This window comes from Mus caroli, chromosome 17, assembly GCF_900094665.2.
Source record: "Mus caroli chromosome 17, CAROLI_EIJ_v1.1, whole genome shotgun sequence".
Taxonomy (NCBI): Eukaryota; Metazoa; Chordata; class Mammalia; order Rodentia; family Muridae; genus Mus; species Mus caroli.
In genome coordinates this window covers 22,801,777-22,824,673 of record NC_034586.1, presented here as the reverse complement: position 1 = coordinate 22,824,673, position 22,897 = coordinate 22,801,777, and the positions used below count along the sequence as shown (strand labels likewise).

Genomic DNA, 22,897 nt, shown 5'->3' with positions numbered 1-22,897 from the left:
GTGTCAGTGCCATCAGCGCCATCTTGTAATGGCGAATGTGAGGATGGCTCCTTACAAAGACAGACATAGGTAAAGATAGAACAAGCCAGAGAATGAGAAGGAACCGGAAGATTAGAACAGTTGGCCATATTTTGAGACCAGGAAGAGCAAAAAGTCAGAGGCTGAAAGAGAAACCAGATTGAATCAGTCAGCTTGGAGAGGAGTTTGAGCCAGAACAGCTGAGTTGAACCAGCCAGCCAGAGCTCAGAAAGAACTACAAAGGGTGAGCTTATTCCGCAGCAAGTCTCAGAGGCTGAAAACATTCTAGGCCTAGATTAGATTGTACGGAGGCTAGAAGCTTTGTGGACTGGGCCTAGGTTAGCTGACTGAGACACGAAGCCTCAGAGATGACAATTACATCAGGAGATAAAAGTTACTTTAGCAACACAGTGTGTCTCTGAACTGGACACAGGTTAAGGAACATTCGGTGGCACCTAGTTTGGTGCTGTATTCTGCATAACCTGCAGAAAACAGGCAGCCAAGTGCACCACTTGTCCACCGGGAGTGTGTCATGCTTTGTCAGAGTTCAAGCAGCTGCTTCCACGCGTGGAGACTCCTGCTAAGCAAAGAAGCTCAACAGCTTCTTAGACTTGGATGTGGTTGGATGCCTGAGGTTCACTTGTCTCCCTTGCGCCTTCTATAGCCATTTACTGAATGTCATTACTCCTGGGTGAACCCACGGTGACCATGGCCTCCTCGTGGCCCTTCTAACCTGTTTATCTTCTCATCCTTTCATCTTCAGCAGCCAGGCTTAAGCTCACGTTAGCTGGTGTTGAATGCACTCAGCATGTTCTCTACCAATCAGATAAGTCCTTGTTCTAATACCAGGGTTTTGTAATATACATATATACATATAAAATTATGTATATTCATATAATTTTAAAGCTGGCTTTGACAACTCACACTTCGAACTACAACTCTTAGGCAGCTAGGAAGAAGGATTTCCACTCTCAGTGCAAGCCTGGGTGATTCTGTTTCAAAAAATAAGAAAGAAAACCCACTTTTGCACTAGTCTTTGTGGTACATGACTCCGGTTATAGTGCTAGGAAGGAAGAAGCAGGAGGATCTTGGGCAATTACAAAGCCAACTTAGACTGCAGGAGAAGACCTTGTCTCGGGTAAAATAATAATAATAATAACAACAATAATTTCTTAGACTATGATCCATGCCGGGCAGTGGTGGTGCACACTTTTACGTTTTCTTTTTTCTTTTGAGACAGGGTTTCTCTGTGTATCCCTGGCTGTCTTGGAACTCACTCTGCAGACCAGGCTGGCCTCCAACTCTGAAATCTGCCTGCCTCTGCCTCCCAAGATTAAAGGCATATGTCCCCACTGCCCAGCACTTCTTTAGGTTTTTTGAGACAGTATTTCTCTGAGTATTTCTCTGTGTAGCCCTGGCTGTCCTGGAACTCACTCTGTAGACCAGGCTGGCCTTGAGCTCAGAGACCTACCTGCCACTGCCTCCCAAGTACTGGGATTAAAGGCCACATACAGCTTTTCTCAAATGCTGGGGATCTGAGCTCACACCAGCACAGCATTCTGCCCACCACCACCTGAGTCATCTCTACAGCCACTAACATTCCTCTGTGCTTATTTTTAAGGCAGGTTCTTATTATTCAGGCCTCACTGACCTGCAACTTGCTATATATACGTGGGCCTGTAACTCTCAGAGATCCTTCTCCGAGCAGAGATCAGAGGTGGATGCCATCACAGCCAGCCACCAAAATTCTTTTAAATCCATCCTTTCCCTTCTTGCAAAGCACTTTTGCATTTGTCAAGCTAAGCTGCCTGTCCTCAGTTTCAAGAGCTTTGCTTGTTGACTTATCATGCTTCCTGGCCCTAGACATTTTTGTGTGTGTGTTAGCATTTAAGGCTTCATCATTTTCACTGTGGATATTTTTGGCAATACTAACTTCTATGTGGTGGTGGCATTTTCTGCAAGTGGAACATAATGTCTGCTTGTCTTTTTGCGATGTAGCAGCCACTGACGTTAATGCCTTCATCCATTCATTTACTGGGGGCTCTTTTTTTTTAATTCCAGCTAATAATGTTTACCATTTTTATCCATTTTGTCTGTGTATAGTTTTGACATTAAACGTGTTCGCACAGCCGTGAAATTATCACCACCATCCACCCACTTCCAGAGCTTTGTCCTCTGTTGAAACAGAAGCCACACACCTATGAGCCAAAAGCCCTCTTACTGTTCTCTAGCATGCACAGTGCTTGGTCTCTGAGTTTAAACAGCCTCTACAGGTTTTCAAAGGCGTTTGTCACTTTGCCAGTTACAGAAGAAAATCATCTGTGCTTGTGTGGCTGGTTCATTTCCTGTAGCAGAATATCTCAGTGGTTCATAGTGTCATGGAGTGTGTTAGAGTTCCCTTCACATCTGTGACAGTTAAGATAGTCAACTTGATAGGATTTAGAATTACCTAGGACACAAGCCTGAGGCTTTCCAGAGAGGTTCTACTGACATGGGGGTGGGGGGAAGCACGCTGGTGTAGGCAGTGTCACTCCACAGGCTGAAGTTCTGATCACAAGGAATAACAGAACCTACCTCTTCTTGCTCCAACTGTAATGCAGCATCCAGTCACCATGTGCTGCCTCCCACCCCCTCCTCAACCCTCAGCAGGATGAACTGTGTCTCCTCAAATTGGAAACCAAAAATAAACCTGTAGGTTGCCAGGTATTTGGTCACAGCAACAGGAAAAACACCATACCCTTTGGGGGTGGGAATGAGCTAGGAGTGCCATCCATGCACCGGAAGTGGAATCAGGATCAGGAGTTCAAGACCATCGTTGGTGAGCCTGAGATCAGGCTGAACTCCACGGGACTATATGGAAGGTGAGTAGTTTCCACAGTGTAAGAATGTCACAGGCATGTGCCACGTCTTCAGCCACACAGGTTCTCACACGAGTACATTCCACACAGCACTCGGGGTTGCATAAGCATTCTGCAGTGTTCCTATGGAGGCACAGTAACCAAGGGACACATCTCCTTGTGTGTTCTCACTTCAAGTGATACACACCAGACACAGGGATGAAGGTATGGGATGACGTGACTATGACTAACAGTCCTGTAAGCACAGGGAGGGAAGTACATGTCACACAGCAGGTCAGGGGTCTGGCAAGATGGCTCAGTGGACAAAGGTGCTGCTGCTGAGGCTGACAACCTGAGTTAGAGCTCCACACTGATGTGGCAGAAGAGGACTGACTCTGCAAGCTGCCCTGACCTCCACACGCAAGCAGCATGCACTCATACACACATACACAGTTTTAAAATATATGCCTTGTATGTCAACAATGGTTAAGGAGTCAAGATAAGGGTCACATGACCTCTTGATTTTTGCCATGAAGGACATAGGTAGTTTATCCAAGTCACTTTTCATGAAAGCAACTGATCTCTTGGGGTGCTGTTTTGAAAAGGGATCTGGCAAAAGTTTCTTTTCTTTTTGTCTTTACACAGTGTTGTATAGCTCAGGATGTCATTAAACTGTGTTTTAAGGTGACTTTGCTGAAGCTGACTTTGAATTACTGCTCCTTCTGCATCACCACGTTCAGCTCAGCCCAACAATCTCAATCTATACTTGCAGTTTTGTTTTTATTCTTTTTATTTTTGGCTTTTCGAGACAGTTTCTCTGTGTAGCCTTGACTGTCCTGGAACTTGCTCTGTAGACCACACTAGTCTTGAACTCAGAGATCTACCTGCCTCTGCCTCCAGAGTGCTGGGATTAAAGCCACGTGTCAACGATGCCTAGTTTATCTTTATTTATTAAATTTTCATTTATGTGTATGAGTGTTCCTTCTGCTTGTATATCTGTGCACCATGTGCATGCCTGGTGCCACAGGAGGCCAGAAGAGGAAGTTGGGTCCCTTGGGACGAGAGTTATAGGCCATCATGTGGGTGCTGGGCATTGAACCTGAGTTGTCTGTAAGAGCAGGAAGTGTTAACTGTCACCTTTCCAGTCCCAATTTAATTTTTCCACGTAACTAACAGGTAAGATTGCTGAGGGGCTCAGCAAAGATGTGTCCAGAACAAAAAGACAATATCAGGTAATGATTAAACACAGCATCTGTCTCACATGACAACCAAGTATTATAAAGATTAAAGAGTGTCAGGCACACCTTTAATCCCACTACTCAGGAGGCAGAGACAGGAGGATCTCTGTAGGTTCCTGACCAGCTTGGTCTACAAATCAAATTCGAGGACAGCCAGAGACGCTCAAAACAAATAAACATTGACCCTGCCTTAAAATTTACAGGCCAAATGGAGGTAGCTGGGCAGGCTCAACCTTTCTTCAATACTCAAGTATATGCTACATATACTGAGGTGTTTTGCTGTGCTAAATACTGGTTGCTCCCAGAGACCACATGTAGACCCAGTGATACCATGTGGCCTTGTTCCCCAAGTTATCCCTGACTGATGAATAAAGATGCTGACAGCAAATAGCTGGGCAGAACAGACATGGGTGGGGTTTATAGTTCCTGGGCTTGGAGTCAGGAGAACCATGAAGTGAGAGAAGGTGATAGAGGAGAAACTGCCATGGGGGTAAGAATCTTAAAATAACGGCCATGTGGGTTGGCTAACTGGAATTAAGAGCAGCAGAGAAGAAACATGGCAAATTATATGAGATTACTGGCTGGGAAATAGACCTAAGAACATAGAGGATAGATATCTGCCCAGCTCTTGTGCTGGCTGATTAAGGCTTATTATAAAGGTTGTGTGTGTTTTATCTGGGAACTAAATGGTTAAAGGTAGAAACCCTAGTTTTGGTTTAAAATTTCTACAACATTGAGATTCTAAGGTATCCCGGATGGGTCACAGGTGGAAAACTGTTATCAGTGGGTCTCTGCTGAACTATACTCACGCTTTCCTCTTCTACTCGGGACTTCATTTCCTTCAAGACTGCAGTCACACTGAGGCATGGATGCTCTGGCTGAGGATAGGTATGACCCTGAAAGCTTGTTGAGATTTACTTATTTTGTGGACCTTTTGTACTTGCTAGGCAAGCATCTACCACTAACTTACATCCTCAACCCATGCCTAAAGTGGAAATTTCTGGTTTCTTTGGCAGCTCAGTTGTGTCATGTGATGTTTTTCTGGAAACTGTCTTATGTGGAAGGGTTTTGCTGAGGACATATGGTGTTTTTCTGGAAGCTGCCTGGGAAAAGGGCATGTGTTTTGCTAGAGCAGATACTTACGAGGACACATGTCACTTGGGAGGCAGAGGCAGGTGGATTTCTCAGTTCTAGGTCAGCCTGGTCTACAAAGTGAGTTCCAGGACAGCCAGGGTTACAGAGAAACCCTGTCGGGGGGGGGGGGGAAGAGGACACATGTTTGGAAAGGGTATAAATAACCCAACAGACCACAGATGACTGTGTGGCATTGGCTTGCCTTGCCACTCTTTGCTGGTCTTTATTGGACTTTGCTGATGCTGGTCTTCACTGATGATGTTGAGGCATTGGTTAGCCTTGCCTTCTTTGCTGACCATTGTTTGTTATGAGTTTGTAGAGAGAAACACACCAAAGAACTTCTGGTAATTCTTGCCGCTTCCATGGACTCAGGGCGATTGGCAGAGCCTCATGGTTTCTTCTGGATCAAACTGCCATTGTTGATTCGTGAATGGTGTTTGTGAGTGGATCGAGCTCCTGCTGCTGCTGCTCCCTATGAACTGAACTGGCAATATCCTGACAATGAAGATTGGAATTGCCCAAAAGAACGATTTCTTTTGCTTTCGTTTGTTTGTTTGTTTGTTTTTGAGACAGGGTTTCTCTGTNTAGCCCTGGCTGTCCTGGAACTCACTTTGTAGACCAGGCTGGCCTTGAACTCAGAAATCTACCTGCCTCTGCCTCCCAAGTGCTAGGATTAAAGGTGTGTGCCACCACCACCTGGAAAGAACTATTTCTAAACAGGCCCATGTCCCTCCTTTGCCCTGTTAACCTTTCCTTTCCACTCCCTCTGGTGGTGGTGGGCTAGAAGGGAGGTTAAAGTGTGTAAGAAACCTTATTAAATTAAGTTTAGAAAAATCTAACCCTGAGAAATTTATTTTCAGTCCAGTGCCACAAGAACAAGACTTAGCTGGGTTTGTAGCTCGCTTGTGAGATTCATAATTCCAAGTGTGAGGTTTTGGATTCAATCTCTAGCACCAAAACCAATCAAACAAAACAAAACAAAAAAAACCAAGACACTAGGTGATGACCCATACCTTTTAATTCTAGCACTTGGGAGGCAGAGGCAGAGGCAGAGGCAGGTGGATCTCTGAGCTCAAGGTCAGCCTAGTATACAGAGTTCCAGGACAGCCAGGGGGATACAGAGAAACCCTGTCTTAGAAAACCAAAATAAATAAATAGGTTTATTAAAATCTGTTCTCTTTGTGTTTTCTAATGGTGACTGAACTTGTAGCCCTGGACATGTAATGAAAAATCAAACACATAATCTGTACTTCTTGGATAATCATTAAATCTGTCTGTGTTCTGTGAAACCTATATAAATAAAGAGGCACCTGATTGCTAGTCAGTCAAGAGCTGTGAACCACATGGACTACCCATGCCTGAGTCCCTCCCTCCACTCACCCACTCCTCCTCTGCTGTGCAGGCTGCCCTGCTGCCCCCAGCAGGTTCTCTCCTTCCACCATGTGGGTTCTGGGGAGCAAACTCAAGGTGTCAGGCTTGTCAGTAGGTGCCTGTGGAACCCTCTGGTCAGCCCAATACCTGGCTTTTTTCCGTGAGTGCTAGGATCTGAACTCAGGTCTTCATGTTTGGGCACTGAGTACTCTTACTCACTGAGACACTGTTCCAATGAGGGAAAACCAGGGGCTCGCACACTGCTCTGTTCTAAGTATTTATAGAATAAATCAAAGTGCCATCTAACATTATGCATATTGCCAGAAATTAGGAAATAATTTAAGCTAATATTATTATGACCCCAAGCCTTTCAAAAGGTGGACATAAACCTGACATGTCAATATGTGCTTGTAATCCTAGTATTCCACAGGCTGAGGAAGGAGGATCCTGAGTTTGTGGCCAGTCTGGGCTACATAGTAAGACAAGATCTCAACAAACCAAGACAAAGAACCAAGCAGTAGCAGGTCAGACTCTGAGACATAAAGTAACTCACCTGAGGATCCTCAGCAGCAGCAGCAGCAGCAGCAGCAGCAGCAGCAGCAGCAGCAGCAGGGCCTGCCCGAGTCCAGGATAGCACTGTCCATGTCAAGCCTCTGTGATACCAGCTCACTCTTCTTCCATCGATGTCACTGGCTGTGAAAGGAACACACTCATCCCCTGCAGCTCTGCTCTCACATCTCTTCCACAGCAATCACTCAAGCCAGTCTACGGTCAGCTTAGGTTTCAGGGCAGAGTTTATTAATAACCTTAAATTTCCCTTCACCTCCATTCTACTATCTACCCCTCTACCTCTACCAAGTGTGGGTGAGATGGTAAAGAAAGCAGTACGGTCCCACTGTAGCTCCTCTGCAGACTTCACCACGTGTGGTTTCAACCCTGAGTTCCTCTAAGCAGGGCGATCTGCTCAGAGAGCAAATGCCACCCTGAGAGCTTTGTAGGTCACCTGCCCTCTCCTGAGTTCGTGGGTCCTATCTGTCATTGTGTTCATAAGCAGGTTATCAGTGGTAGTGAAAGGCGGACAAGGTGAAGGCTGCTGAGGGAATACCCTCTACTATGGACTTTCAGAACAGAACATGAAATGCTCAGTTTGCTAAAGTGCTCAAGTACTATTTTTACCCCTAAAGATAGGGTCTCACCACGTGTAGCCCTGGCTGGTCTTGAACTTAGAAGAGATCCACCTGCCTCTGCCTCCTCTGTGTTGTAATTAAATGTGTGCACCACACTTGTTGCATGTTCAAATACATTTTTCTTAAATGTATGAATGCTCTGTCTGCATGTATGCCTGCATGCCAGAAGAGGGCATCAGATCCATTTTAGATGGTTGTGAGCTACCATGTGGTTGCTGGGAATTGAACTCAGGACTTCTAGAAGAGCAGAGAGTGCTTTTAACAACTGAGCCATCTCTCCAGCCCCACTCAAGTATTTTTAAAAGGATATTTGGGAGAGGTGTCTACTGGTGAGAACCTAAAAAGGAAAAAAATGACAAAGTACAGGAACAGAATACTGCTGACAGGGAGAGGCCGCTCAGACCTTAGTCTGGCAATGCTAGAACCTAAAAAGGAAAAAAATGACAAAGTACAGGAACAGAATACTGCTGACAGGGAGGGAGAGGCCGCTCAGACCTTAGTCTGGCAATGCTCCAGCTCTTCTCTCACTAATCTGAGGTCAGCAGTTCCCTCACTGGCTATCAATACAAAAAGGGCCATTTAGGTTAAGTGATCAGAAGCATGATTTTCTAAAGTCTGTCTAAACCTGGACTACCAGGGTGAGACCCATGCCCAAGAGGAAGGGGTTCGTGACAATATATATATAATCTCTTGAAATGATTATACAATCCAGGACTGAGGTGGTGAAGGTAAGAGTCCAGCAGCAGCAGCAGGGGCTATCTTGTCCTAGAAATCACTAGAGAGCACCAGGAGTCATTTGTAAGTCCAGTGGTAAGTGGGCCAGCCCTGGCCCTTGCATAAGTCCCGGTGGCGAAGGAAGAAGGCCTGGACACGGAACCGACGGCCACAATGGGGACACGCATGCAGAGCTCTCGCATGGGTCTTCATGTGCTCTGTCAGATGATGCTTCAACTTGAAACGTTTATTACAGATGCCACATCCAAAAGGGCGAAGGCTGAACGTCAACATGATGTGTCGGTCTCGTTTCGGCTTTACTGCAAACCGTTTTCCACACAAGCAAGCAAAGCACTTCCCATCTGCAGGGGGTGTCCCTCCTAGCTTCACAGGCCCATGCATAGCCTGCCCTGTTCCTCCAGGTCCTCCACCCCCTGACAGGATTTCATTCCCATGAAGATCCACTGGTTTCCACGATGGATCTCCTGCCCCAGACGTTTCCCCTCCTCCTGAGGACAGCAAGTATCTCAGCTCCCCCTTCTCCTCAGAGTCCTCTCCGGATAGTACTTTGGTCTTTTCCTTTGATCCTCCAGACGGAGCCTTGCCTCTTGCTATCTCCTCCTTACACTCAACGTTTTCCTGATTCACATATAAGATTTGGGAAGCTTGTACAGGAGGGGCAGGAGGATCTACTGTTGAGTTCTCATCCTCTGAAGGCTTGCTGGGAAGAGCAGGTGTAGGCAATGGGTGGGATCCACAAGCTTGGGAAACCCCTCCTGACACTCTCGCGGGCTGAGGAGTCTGAAAGAGTGGGGCTGCTGACCCCTGCTCCTCTTCCTCCTCTACTTTCACCTGAATCTGTAATGTTCCTTCTAGTTCACTCCCCTCCCCTCCAGCGGGGCTCTCAGGAGAAACAGAATTCTCTGTAGAAGCAGAGGAGCGTACTGGGTTCTGGAAAGGGGAAGAGCGAATGCACCAGCCTCCTGAAGATGTTGTGGAAATAAGTGTGAGGCTGGAGGCTCCTCCACTGGCTGAAATCCCACCAGACGTTTCTAGTTCTCGAAGAATCTCTGAGCACCGATCTACCACTTGCCACATCTGAAGGCCACTGGCTACAAGGAGATGGGCAGGGAGGGCGTCCAGAGGCAGATGGAGGCTTCCTGAATAAATGAGCTGAAGCAGTCCCTCGAACGCATCGGCCTCGATGACATTCGGTAAAGTCAGTCGGGGCGCATCCCCCAAAAGCAGCTTGTCATGGAAGTAAGGAGAGGCAGCAGCCAAGACTGCTTTGTGAGCCCTAAGTTCCCTGCCCTGAACCAGGAGGGACACATCACAGAACTTTCCCTCCAGCCTGTGGCGGTTCAGGGATTCCAGCAGCGAAGAGCTATGATGAGGGAACTCAATGTGGATCGTCTGTGGGGCTGGATTGCATCTCGGAGAAGAGGATGCGGGAGGCAAAGGAGTCGAAGCATCCATGGCTACCTCGGGAAGAGAAATAAATCCTGGGGAGTCGGGCAGTGCAGGGTTCTATACGGGGTGAAGGCTGCGGAGGAAAGAGACTGGGGTCACACAAGTTCGGGGTATGAGACCTGTCTCAAGCCGCTCGCCACCGACCCTTGAAAACTCTTCGGTGACAAGCTTCTGTACATTAGTTGCGCCCACCAGGAAACCCAACAAAACACTAACCAGGGTTTACACCTCCAGGCCCAGCGGACTAAGGAGGGAAGGGATGGCTCCTCACCTCGCCGGCTCCGGTCGCCCTCCGCCGCCGCTCGCCCCTCCTCACCGTGCTCGCCCCGGCCGGCTCCGTAAGCTCCGGCCCCGCGACTTCCCACCGACACGCCCCCACCGCACGCGCGACCGCGTCGGAGCACCTCAACCACCAGTGCGCCTGGCAGGCCGGAAGCTGCCGCAGTTCCGCCGGACGCCAATGCGGCCAGGCACGGAGGGCGGGGCCAGTTCTGCAGCCAATGGGAGAGCGGCAGCCTACAAGCCGTCTCCTCATTGGCTGTACGGACGGAAGGCCGGGGATTGGGGAGGGCGGCGGAGGTGGAGGGCGGTTCCCTCGGTTCTGGAGTTGCGGTGAGGGGGAGCCACGGGTTCCGCAGCGCGGCGTGCGTCCCCGGTCCCGCCGCGCGAGGTAGGTGCTGCTGCCCTCCGCGTGCACGCGGGTCAGCCGGGTCTGAAGTCTGGAGCGCACGCTTGCTGAGGACCTGGGTCCTTTCCTCCATTTCGCAGAGGAGCGTCCTCACAATTAAGCCCTAAGTCGAGAGGGTTTTGCACAGACCCTGCACTTGGAGTCTTTTTTCGGGCGCTAAAGCGGGTCGAGTGCTGCGGCGGAGAGAGAGCGGGAGTGTAAGTTTCACCAGGAACACCCTGCGGTATATATTGTTCTCCTGACTGGGTGGTATAGTGTGTAATGTAAGAGGACTGTTCTTTCCAAAAGTAGTCCCTGTCACCCTTCAGGTCGTTCTGGAGACCCCAGGCTAAAAAGTCGGCCCAACACCGGGGGAGGCGGCACTTAGTCCCAGTACTTTGGAGGCAGGGGCAGGCAGATCTCTTGAGTTCAATCAAGGCCACCCTGGTATACAGAGTTCCAGGACAGCCAGAGCCACACAAGGAGACTCTCTCTGTCTTGAAAATCCAAAAATAAATAAAAGTCAGCCCAGTGATAAAAGAACAATCTCCGTTTATTAAACATGATTTTTCTGTTTCACCACACACTCCAGAAAAAAAAAAAAAATCAAATGGGCCTGGGAGTGGGAGAAAAGGGGGGGCAGTGGTGGGGGACCAAGAGTCTGGGAGCAGGGGCAGGAAGGAGAACGAGTAAACAAACAGCAAAAAAAAAAAAAAAAAAATGAGTAAGAAGATCTTCTCCCTACTCTTAAGGTGGTGGGTGGGGAGGGAAGTGAGGGGTGGGGCTAGGGAGCCAGGAAGCTCTGTACAGAGGGGTCGCCTCCCAGCCCCCCACCCCAATTATGTACAGTACAAACCCCAGATAATTACAACAGCCAAAGAGAAGGGAGGAGGTCCAAGGGTAAGGCCTGATGGGGAAAGCAGAGGAAAGGGCATGGGATAAAATTTCACATATTTACAACTTTTATATAAGTATAAATTTGGCCCCGGCTGGGTGGGTGTATGTAGAGGGTTAGACCGAAGGAGAGCTGTCCATACAAAAGAAAGATCGAGTCTGGAGTCTGGGAAGAATTCTCAATACCAAACGCAAGGAGTGAAGAGACAAGGCTGGGTAGGGGGCAGCAGTCAGAGAAGAGGGGGTACCCGGGAGGGGTTTCTCCCCTTCCATGGCCTACCCACCCCAAACCCCATCCATCCTACCTCCCCTATTCCGCCAGAGAGCTATGTACAGAAAAACACCGAAAAAGCATGGAGCTGGCGGGAGGGAGGGAGACTGGGTGAGGGTGAGGGTGAGAGGGAAGCCCAGCCCTGTCCTACCTCCCCCAGGGGACAGAGTCATGTAAGGGGGCCCCCAAACACCCATCCTCCAACACAGGTCCCCCCATCCTGGGGGAGAGAGACATGGCTTTTCCTAGAGTAAGTTCCCCCCTCCCCATGGGAGTAGAGACAAGAGAGGGAAGGGGTAGAGGGCTGGCTGCGTGTCAGGGTAGGGCAGATCAGCTAGTCTGTCCTCCACAACCCAACACACATGGCCTCCTATACCCTAACCCCCTCATCCAAACCTCAATTCCACCCCACCCAACACACTGGGGGAGGGGGGGGCATAAGCCCCCTCACCCCGCTCTGGGACCAGCCAAGAGCAGATCAGGTGTGGGAAGAAGGGGAGGCAACTCCCATTCCCCCCTTGCCGCCCCCTCCCTGCCCCGGTGGCCCCCTCCACCCCATCTGGGTTCTGGGTGGGGAGAGTTAATGTAAGAGTGGAAAGAGAAGGAGTTTGTGCGTGCTGAGCCCCCCCAGACGCTCCTGAGAAATCAAGGGGTAATAGGGCCCCCTCACCCGGGGTCCCCTCCCCATAACAAGGGGGGGCAGGGGAGGCCAAAATGGGGTGGTAGAGGGGAGTTATAGATTGTCAGCTCTGGTTACTGCTAAAAAATCACCCTGAAGTTGAAAGTTTGGAGGTGCCACACCCCCAGTGTGGGGTGAGGGTCTGTCCCCCAGTGCTCAGGGGAACTATGAGGCAGAGGACAGGGATAGCACCCCAGAGTGAAGGGGTCTGTGTGGGGTAGGTGGTGTCCTGGGGTGAAAGAGGGCAGCTGAGGGTCCCACTCTCCCTCCTAGAATGGAGCAGTGGGGTCGGCAGATGGGTGCCCCAAGGAGGCATTAAGGGAGACAATCCCGCTGTCCCTTGGCGACGTCCAGTCCTGGTGGTTGGTGATGTTCCAGGGTGGGGTGCACAAGGAAGGAGGTCTGTGACGCTGGGTGGGCTGGGGTAGGGTGCACAGGGAAGGAGGTCTGTGATGCTGGGTGGGCTAGTGGTCTGCGGTGTTCCGGAACTCGCCGTTCTCTGTGATCTGCAGCCGGGGTGGGGGGGGTGGGGCTGGGGGGGCCAGGCCGTTCCAAGGTGGGGCCAGCGTCACACGCGGGTTTGTTGGACCCAAGGGGGGAAGCTGCCTCTCCTGCAAGACACCAAAGAGGAGAGCGCGGACTTATTGAGACGCTTCGCGGGGCCAGGATGTGGCCCCAAGCTGTGCTCACCCGAACCCAGCCCAGCCACAGCCATGTCCACCCCTCTCCTGTTTGTTTCTCACCTCCATGAAACCTCACCCCAACTCCTACCAGGAGCCTTTGAACCAGACTTACACCAGAAAACCAGCTCAAAACCTGCGAGCTCTTCCCTTCCCCCCAATATAACGCCCACTTCAGGAACTGGACCCCCACTTCCCAGCCCCCTCCCATGGAGCCCCCTCCCAGCACCCTCCACCCCAGGCAGGAACTTCCCAGAACGCACTGAGGAAACAGAGGAGGCAGTACAGTGAAACCTCATTAGTGCAAACCCCTACAGATCTGGAAGTTTGTTAATAATTTGAACAAAACCGGGACTTGAGTTTTCCTTTATCTGTGAAAAAAAAGAGTGTGCTAAACAAATTGGTGGAAAACATGTCTGTGGGAGGGGACTTAACCTCCACCAGCAAACAGACTCCATTCTTTATGTGTGCTCCCTGAGGGCCTGTGTGGCAGGAAGCCTTGTGCACAGAGTTCTACTTACTGTGTTTGGAAGACAGGCATTGCCCTAAATAGACATTGTCATTCAGTTTTGTCAGCTATCAGAGTGGACCTTTCAAATATAACATCCCAAACTAGGTTTGACTGTAGTGGAAACAGGAAGGGATTTGAGAGGTGATGTGGAGCGACATCTTGTAGGAAGACTCCCAGTATTAGAGCAGTGGCCCTCGCCTTCCTAATGCTGCGGCCCTTTAATAGAGTTCCTCATGTGATCACCCCAACCGTCCAATTATTTTGTCGCTGCTTCAGAACTGTACTTTTGCTACCGTTATGAATCATAATGTACATATCGGATGTGGGAACCCCTGTAAAGGGCTTGTTAGACGACCCCCAGGTTGAGAACCACTGGTTAAAGCCATTCACTGTGCCCAGATTGAATTCCCAGACTGGCTGTCCCTTCCCCCCAACCCTCCATCCTTCTGCCTTGGTTCCTCTCCCCAGGTTTCCAGCTTGAGTAGCAGACCCTAGGCCACTCTTGGACCTATTTTCAGAAGCTTCTATGGCTTTTTACCCACTTCATGGCTCCTCCCCTCAACGCAGCCTTCTGTGTGCTGGGAGAGGGGGCCGTGTGGCCCCACAATGTTGGACACGTACTTGGCCTTTAAATCCAACTTAAAATGAATTCTATTAGGTTTAAGTAGCAGCTGGGCTGCAGTGAGATCAAAGCCTACAAACAGTTTGGAACAAATAACCAAATTACTGTCTAAGCTACAAGACATTTAGGTAGGGCAGCATGTAGTTATATCTGACCCTATCTCCAAAGGACACACACAAAAAAAAATGCAGCCTCCCGAGATCAGCTTCCCCCACCTCCATATCAGAATCAAAGACTCACCTGTTGTTACAAGGCCACCCCAAATATAACCTTAGACAAGCTACCCTCTGGGCTCAAGGGTATGTCCCAGGCAGTCAGTCGTGGAAGACCCTGAGCACACACAGCTGGAGAGCAGGGAAGGAACCCCAGATCGTCTCCACTCTGCTTGTCTGCTCATGACGACACATGGGCATGCCCCCTACGCCCTCATGAACCCAAATTTAGAAACTGGATAAATTAGGGTGCCATTATTCATTTTACAAAAGAATTCACTGCAGGAGTCCTCTTTAAATGGTGAGGCTCCTTGGTGTCTCTCGGCATTTATTTACAGATCACTGACAACAGTGACAGGGGCCAGGCAGGCAGAGAGTAAAAATTACACTGCAGAGCCACTGCCCACCACAGATCCTTCCCACAGAAACGTGTCTTGGGACAGGTGTACCTGACAGCTCCCTATTCACTGGCTTTTAGGTAGGATTATGTGTCCTGAAAGGCTCCTGGGCGGCAGTGGGGAGAGATGAGTGGCATTACCAACAGGAACTTGGGCTCTGCCGGAAGAGGCTATTTAACATGCTGTTCCTGGTGTCCCTGCCTGGTACTAAATCTGGCTACTGAGCCCCTGACTACATTCTAGGGAGCAGTTTCCCCTTACTTCTGACTCACAGTCTAGCCTCAAATCTGCCCAGGACCCTTGCTCGCCTGTGCTGCCTACTCTGTCACTGCCAGGACATCTCAACAGCAGTTCTTCCAGGGCTTCCACCCAGCAGAACTAAGGAGGCCTCAGATTCCTTCTGCCTCACAGGTGCAAAGGAGAAGGAGCAAAGAAGGCCACAGCAGGAGGGGGTGAGGGATCAGGAGAGGAAGCAGGAACCTGATCTACCTGCTGGAGTCAGCACAGCCCTCTAGCCTGGCCCCAGCGCAGTATCCCTCCACCCTGTCCCACCCACTCCAACATCCCAGCTCCCAAGGACGCTCTGGTGAAATGGGGGGTGACAGACAGACACTGGATAGGTAGAGGAAAGGAGGGTGGTGCCAGGAGGTGGCTGGTGGGCCAGTCTGGAGAGAACTGGGAAACCTGTAACTCTGCTTGGTCTTTCTAAGGGTCCAATTTGGTACTACTAGGCATCAAAGGGTAGGTGTGGAGTGTCAGCAGGTGAGCTCTGGTTGTACCTTGGGAAGGGGTCTGTGCAGGAGGTGTCGGGAGGGAGGGGTCTGTGGAGGGTCTCTGGGTGTGGTGCACAGCAGTGAGAGGGGAGAGGCTCCAGAGAGTTGGAGGGGGTGGGCTTCACCACCAACCTGCAGTGGTCCGGAGTCACCTCCCCCAGTGTCCTCCGCCCGTGGTCAAAGCGGAACCAGGAGAATTACCTGATGAGGAGCTGCAGGGGGAGAGAGTGGGGTCATGGGGTCAGGAAGCTTGGTGGTGGTGGCAGGGATGCCTGGTGGTTAGAGCAAAGGGAGGAGGAGTATGGATAGGAAAGAGCAGGATCTAAGGGAAGCAGGGGCCAGGGTGCAGAAAGGCCTGGAAGCTAGCTGAGGAGCAGAGAGGGTGGCCACAAGGAGTTAGACGTAGCCTCGGGAAACACCAGAGGTTAAAGGGAGGTTGAACTTCAACTATGGAAAGGGGTCTCCAGGAGAGGCCTTTAGGATCTGAAGAGTCAGAATGGGAAGTCAAGAGAACCTTGAGTCTCTAGGGTACCCAGGGCTAGATAAATGACAGCTCAGATTATAGTATGCTCCGTTCTATCCAGGACAACCTTCAGCCTTCTGGCTAAGAAGAGCTGAGGGAGCAGACAGGAGTGGGCTAGGAGGAGGCAGGGGAGCTGAGAGGCTGAGGCTCTGGTGGCAGGCGGTCCTGAGATGCAGGCAAGAGTGGGAAGACAGGACAGGAAGGCACAGGAGTAAGGCTGGCTCTGCCAGGAGTGACGGAGGCACAGACAACGGGATGCAGATGAATAGACAGACAGGACAACAGGAGACAGACAGACGGTGATGGGGCCAGGGCGGCGCGGCGGTGAGAGCACAGAGACGGTGGGATGGATGGGGATGGGACACGGAGAAGATAAATGACATTGTAATTTCCACCTGAGCGTCGAGCAGCCTCTTCTTGGGCTCAGGCAGCGGCTCAGCCATGGCGGGGTGGTCCCGGCGCAGCTCCTCCTCCACCAGCATCAGCCTGAAGGGACGGGCTTCAGTGGGGTTAGTGGCGGGCACAGACTCAGAGCCCACCTGAGGTACTCTTGACCCTGGGGAACCCCTGCAAATCTGGAAAAATCTATGACATTTCTTCTCGCAGAATTCCTCTTCCCCCATTACCTAAAAGATGCCTGTCACCAGAGTCTTGCTACCTTCTGGGGGGCTTTTTAAAGATATGTATGAATGTATGTATGTATGTTGGTTGGTTTTTTTTTTTGGGGGGGGGGCAGTCTTACTGTGTATCTTTGGCTGGCCTGGAACTCATTATGTAGACAGGCTGACCTTAGACTGAGATCTGCCTGCTTTTGCCTCCCATGTGATAGAATTAAAGGCATGTGTCACCACATCCAGCTTTGTTTTTCAAGACAGGGTTTCTCTGTGTAGCCCTGGCTGTCCTAGAACTCACTCTATTAGACCAAGCTGGCCTCAAACTCAGAGATCTGCCTGCCTCTGCCTCCAGAGTGCTGGGGTTAAAGGCTTGTGTCACCACCACCACCAAGCCTATATATATTTTTCATTGTGTGTATCTGTGTGTGGGTCTGTGCACACGAGTTCAGGAGCCTGCAGAGGCCAGATGTGTGAGATGCGCCAGTAGCTAGAGTTCCAGACAATTATAAGCTACCTGAAGTGGGTGCTGGGGATTTGACTCAGATTCTCTAGAAGAGCTGTATATCCTCTTAAGCACTTGAGTTCATCCCTCAAACTCATGAAAATAGACTTGATTTGTGGTTTTCAGATAGTGTCTCACATTCTAGGCAGGGAAGCCTTGAACGTCCTGTGTAGCTGTATCCTCCTGCCTCAGCCTCCTAAACATTGGGATTACAGACATGGGTACTCCTGGTGAGATTTCTATGTCATTGTTTGTCTGTTTTGTTTGGTTGGTTTGTTTGTTTGTTGAGACAAGGTTTCTCTATGTAGCCCTGGCTAGAACTCTCTATGTAGCCCAGGCTGGCCTCACACTCTCAGAGATCCACCTGCTTCTGTCACCTGAAAGCTTGGATTCAAAGTGTGCACAAGTAAACAGATGGTGTGGGTGCACGCCTTTAATCCCAGCACTCAGGAGGCAGAGTTCAAGGCCAGCCTGGTCTACAGAGTGAGTTCCAGGACAGCCAGGGCTACACAGAGAAACCCTGTCTGGAAAAACCACAAAAGTGTGCACAACTCTGTACAGCTAGGTTTCTGTATCTCAAAGTCTCCTGCCAGTCAGATCCCCCAGCTCAGCCGGCCTCCTAGAGACCCTGTGTGCAGAGACGGAGCTTCTGGGCCCCATGCACCATGCACGAGTCACTGAGGACTCATCTCATAAGAGAGTCCTTGCCATGGACTTCAAGTGTCTCAGGCAGAGACCATTTTCTTCTAACTAAATCTCACTCAAAACATTACAATAGATCTGGGTGCAGCTGGCTCTGGCTGTGGTAGCCCCTGAGAAGGCAGGTCCTTTGGAACACTGACAAGCTAAAAGCCCTCTAATGGAACTCATTCTAAGCCTGAGCCAGGGACTGCCTCTTAGCTCTGTGGTGAGCCCCACAGGCTGGGCTATGAAGAACTGGTAGGGAGTCCAGGCCTAAGTCCAGACACTGGTGGCTAGGCTACAGTCACTGGTGTATCTCTAGGGCTTCAGGAGTTAGTGTGCAAGCAGTGCCGGGCCGCAGTAAGAGCAGCTCAATGCCTTAAGCAGGTTTCCCCCTCTCCCTCTCCCTGCAGCCTCAGCCCCTCCTCCCTCCCCGGGCCGCCCCTCACCTGCCAATGATGCTCTTGATCTGGGAGTCCTTCTCCACCTGCTGCTGTCTCAAGCGCTTCTCACTCTGCTCCAGGCGGGCTTGGTACTGCATCAGGATCTTGCTGGTCTGTTCTTCCTGGGACAGCAACCTCCGCTCATATTCTTCCAGCTTCCGGTTGGACATGTGTAGCCTCTCCTTCAGCGAATGTATCTCCTCCTCGTACTCCTTCACCTGCCCGCCGGGCACATGACCCCGTACTGTGAGAGGCGCTCAGCCTTGGCTTTACCAGCCCACTCCCATCCCTGTCACTTCAGCCATGGCAAAGGAGTACCCCCATCCTTTCTCTGCCTACTGAACACACTTCTCTGCTTTTAAGAAAGCTCTGAAATAATACTGAGGCTTCTTCAAGGTGGTGCAAAGTCAGTCCCACACCTTTGAGGTGTGCCCTGCTCTCACGCATGCGTGGGGCATATGGGGCTACAGGGTCTGTCAAGACTCCTGGACACGCCCTGAGAAGCTTCTCTACAGATTAAAGCCAGTGGGACAAACATTCCAAAGCAATATTGAGCACATGGGGATAGGGGGGAAAACCCAAGCCACACTGGGTGAGGTGGGGGCAGGTGCTGTCTCGGGTGTGACTCCCTCCCTAGTCCTGTCCTACAGACAAGAAGTCAAGGGGCTCCCAGACTGAGAATACAACTATTCCAGGAACAGACGAGCTCAGACCAGGCTCTTCATTTCCATGTGGCTTAATATAGTCAGTACATGTAGTACTTGTATGCTCTGTTTTTTTCTGGTGCTAGGGATCAAACCCAAAGCCCCACTACTAATCTCTCTTCCCAGCTTACACATAGCTGCTCAGCAGTTAAATAACGCTAAAGCTTTAGCTCCTGAATTGCAGCGGCACACACAGGGGTCACACGGGGTACCACTAGCCATAGGTATGCATCTTCCCAGCTGATTGTCCCTTCTAGAAGCTCTTGTGTGTAGTGCTGGACTGGGCTTTCCTCATCTGCTATACGGCTGGGAGAGGCGACCTAAGAGCCCTTTACCGGGCTGGCAAGATGGCTCAGTGGGTAAGAGCACTGTCTGCTCTTCTGAAGGTCCCAAGTTCAAATCCCAGCAACCACATGGTGGCTCACAACCACCCGTAATGAGATCTGATGCCCTCTTCTGGTGTATTTGAAGTCAGCTACAGTGTACTTATGTATAATAATAAATCTTTTTTTTTTAAAAAAAAAGAAGGCCGGGCGTGGTGGTGCACGCCTTTAATCCCAGCACTCAGGAGGCAGAGGCAGGTGGATTTCTGAGTTTGAGGCCTGCCTGGTCTACAGAGTGAGTTCCAGGACAGCCAGGGCTACACAGAGAAACCCTGTCTCAAAAAACAAAACAAAACAAAACAAAAAAACAAAAAAGAGGCCTTTACCATGCTCTGAAGGCCTACTTCTAAGCTACACCATTCTAGGTGAACAAGAGAGGGAATTCACGGCCTGGGATAGATGGCTGCCTTGGGACAAAAGTGCTTAGCCCTCTGGTAGAACTTGCTGATACCTAGGGCCTCATGCGTCGTCCTAGCAAACATCTGCCCCACAGGTTTCTTTTCACTTTTTATTTTGAAGCAGGGTCTCCTTAGGTTGTCCAAGCTGGCCTTGAGCTGACATTGCCTGCCTCAGCCTCCTGAGTAACAAAACAGTTCACAAGCCTGTGCCAGCAGGCTCAGCTTGGGTGGTTTCCACATATGCCCTAATCCTGGAGCAATTCTCTTCCTCAGAGCTGAAACGAAACAGCTCTCTCCATCTATAGTAGAGATAGTATAGATAACCCACAGAGAGAGTTGGACTAAAAGACTCTTTCTACTCTCAATAGAAAAGAGGGCTGTCTGCTTCTTTTTACCCTGTTGACTAAGCATGGGTGTTTTCCCTTGGAAGCACTGATGGCCTTCCTCCCCCGGCATGGTAGAGGGATGGGCAGAGGGAAGGCCAGCGTACCCTGTCCAGCCGGCTTTCATCCATGGACTTGGAGTACTCCTTGAGCTTGTACTCTTCTCGCTCAATGTGTGCGCTCTCGATGTCAGCCGACAGGTGAGGCATGTTGGAGACCCAGGCTACGGTCCGCTCCGAGGCTGGCATCGTGGGGTTAAGCGTGGATGGAGTCTGGGAATGCTGAGACCAGCAAGGAAGGGCAGACAGCAGAAAGGTGGGAGAGGGAGGGCATGCTCAGAGGAAGAAAACACAAATGATCCCCCCACTCCTGCTCCCCTGCCTTAGCCCTTCTCTGTCTGAACTAGTGAAGTTACGCTGCCTGCCTGGGGGAAGTGCTAAGGCTGGGGTCCCCAACTGTTCATCTACACATCCTTGGCACTTCAACACTTCATGGGACATTGCTGAGGGCCCTCTTATGTTTCTGAGATTTTTGTTTGTTTAGAGACAATTTCACTACCTAGCCCTAGCTTCCTTCCATCTTGCCTCTTGAGTGGTAGGACTACGGGCCACAAAGGAGGAGATTTGTTACACCAGACTACACTGTTGCTTCCCTCCCTGCTTGTCACCCGCCCCACCTCACCCTGCCCTCACCTACCTGCTTGGTGATGGAGGGCTTGAGCCCCCCACCCCCTCCGCCCCCGCTGCCCCCGCTGCCCCCAATGCTGCCCTCTTTGCTGAGGCTCTGTTGCCGAGGACGGGCAGGACCGTAGCTTGGCTCAGGGGACTGCAACAGGTTCCCGCTGGACGGCCGAGGTTTCTGGGCGGCACTCACTGTCAACTGCTGAGACTTGCCCCTCTGCAAGGGGGGTGGCTGGCCCCCACCGCTGCCCCCGCCGCTGCCCCCTCCCGGCCCTGAGGGAGCTGGCCTCTGGGGACCGATGGTAATCTGGGGAGGGGACAGCATGTGCTGTAGACTGTCCTGAAGCGAGAGCTGCCGGCGGGTAAAATCAGTGCCAGAGGGTCCAAACTCGTCGCTGTAGCTGTGGCTATGAAGGATGGAGGCGGCAGGGGGCTTAGGGACCCCTGAAGAGAGGTCCTCGCTCTTGCTATAGCCATGGAATGGGGCAAAAGTGTCCCCTGGGGGTTCTCCCCCTCGGTGGTGGTGATGGTGGTGGTGGTGGTGATGGGAGGAGGGTGGACCATGACCACTGCTCCCTCCATGGCCTGCTGGGGGCCCTGGCCCATCAGCAGCCATATGGAAGAGAGGGTTCTGGAAGGAAAGGGGGATGCGCAGTTGCTGGGCGGGGACACCATCTGTAGTGACCCCCATCTGGCTGAGGCGCATGCCAGCTGCTGTGATGGAAGAGCCACTCCCCTGGGAGAGGCGCCCGGCAGGTGCAGGCCGCAACCCCAAGGCTGCTGTCAGCGAGGCCTGGCTGGAGTGCAACAAGTCCCCAACAGCTGCCAGGTTGGAAACACTGCTACTGTTAAGGCGGCCTCCAGGCCCGTCGCCCTGAAGGTCCAGCATGGACACACTCTTGTTGACACTCAGCATCTTCTGCTCTGGCTCTGTGATGTCCGAGCTGCTCGTGCAGTATGCTGGGGATGAGCGGGCCAGTGGTGGCCGGCTCACATAAAACAGGTCTTTACCCCCACCAGGTGGTGGTGGTGGTGGTTTTTCCTTGGTTGGGGAGGGGAGGCGAGCCATGTCCATAGAGCTGTTGGAAGCAAAGGGGGACACAGGCAGAGTGAGGCCAGGACAACTGGCACCTGTGGGCTGGTGCTGGCCTTAGGTGAAAGCGGGGCCCACGGGGGAGGAGGGCCGAGAGCTAGTGGTGGCAGCCCTGAAGAGGCAGGCCGGGAGGATGGGAGAAGGGAAGGGACAAGGCCTAGGAAGGGTGTTAAGGCCTGGAGAAGGAGGAGTGAGGGCTGGTCTGGGCAGGCGTGGAGGAGATGAGGTGCACTGTGAAGGACAGGAGCAGAGGTGGGTGAAGGCCAGTGCAGCAGGACAGAGGGTGGGGAGCACAGAGCCCTCACCTGTTGAGGCCTCGAGCCATGAAGGATTGAAGGTCGATGGAGCTGGAGAGAGATGCAAAGGGGCAAGCGCAGACAGGAGAAGGAGAGCGGTGTGGACAGATGATAGAAGGAGTGGCGGGAGGGAGGGCGTGGTGGTGTACACGGAAGACACGGGTGGGGAACAGCAGAGTGATCACAAGATGAAGGACACCGTCCGGAGCCGAGGCCCAGGCCCTCCCTGCCCTCCCCCATCAAATTGGATGCCGGGCTCCAGGGCCCTCTCGGCTCCACCTGCTGCTTCTCTGAATGCTGGATCATGGAGAGCTCTCTGGGGCAAGGTGGTATGAGGGAGCAGGGGCTTAGGTCTCTTAGAGACACCTGATGACTTAGGTACCACGTGGCTGAGCCACAGCCTAAGGACAAGCAGTGGGTTGGCAAGGGAACCAAGTGAGCCAGCTATGGCAGGGTCCCACTGCCTGCACCCTTACCACTGTCCCTAAGAACTTTCCCTTCTTCCCTTCTGAGTACTAGAG

The 22,897-nt window shown here is 51.4% G+C and overlaps 2 protein-coding genes across 11 annotated transcripts in view; both read right to left on the bottom strand.

Annotated features, from left to right (window-relative positions):
* Positions 1–8,021: 8,021 nt before the first annotated feature.
* On the bottom strand, positions 8,022–10,421 carry Zbtb9 (zinc finger and BTB domain containing 9). 4 transcript variants are annotated; one of them, XR_002376880.2, is made up of 3 exons: positions 10,241–10,385; positions 8,211–10,042; positions 8,022–8,122 (listed from the first exon to the last, which is right to left on the bottom strand). XR_002376880.2 is itself a non-coding variant. In XM_029470847.1 (2 exons), exon 2 carries the CDS (start codon positions 9,973–9,975, stop codon positions 8,578–8,580), a length of 1,398 nt encoding a protein of 465 aa, XP_029326707.1. In that variant the 5' UTR covers positions 9,976–10,042; positions 10,286–10,421; the 3' UTR covers positions 8,022–8,577. The 4 variants fall into 4 exon arrangements, 3 of the variants coding, with proteins under 3 accessions (XP_029326707.1, XP_021004927.1, XP_029326708.1); XM_029470847.1 differs by having other exon boundaries at positions 8,022–10,042; positions 10,286–10,421; XM_021149268.2 differs by having other exon boundaries at positions 8,022–10,042.
* Positions 10,422–11,172: 751 nt separating this feature from the next.
* Positions 11,173–22,897, bottom strand: part of Syngap1 (synaptic Ras GTPase activating protein 1) — a 30,925-nt gene continuing 19,200 nt past the window's right edge. For 3 of the 7 annotated variants that reach the window (XM_029471477.1, XM_029471480.1, XM_029471479.1), the window contains 6 exons: positions 22,386–22,427; positions 21,004–22,066; positions 20,415–20,588; positions 18,446–18,657; positions 16,592–16,685; positions 12,359–13,091 (listed from right to left, as the gene is read on the bottom strand). In XM_029471477.1, the coding sequence (XP_029327337.1) occupies positions 12,945–13,091; positions 16,592–16,685; positions 18,446–18,657; positions 20,415–20,588; positions 21,004–22,066; positions 22,386–22,427 (1,732 nt within the window). In that variant the 3' untranslated portion in view covers positions 12,359–12,944. Of the gene's footprint in view, positions 13,092–15,808; positions 15,889–16,591; positions 16,686–18,445; positions 18,658–20,414; positions 20,589–21,003; positions 22,067–22,385; positions 22,428–22,897 lie in introns of all 7 variants that reach the window. The other 4 variants (XR_003835301.1, XM_029471476.1, XM_021149517.2 and 1 more) reach the window with 4 other exon arrangements.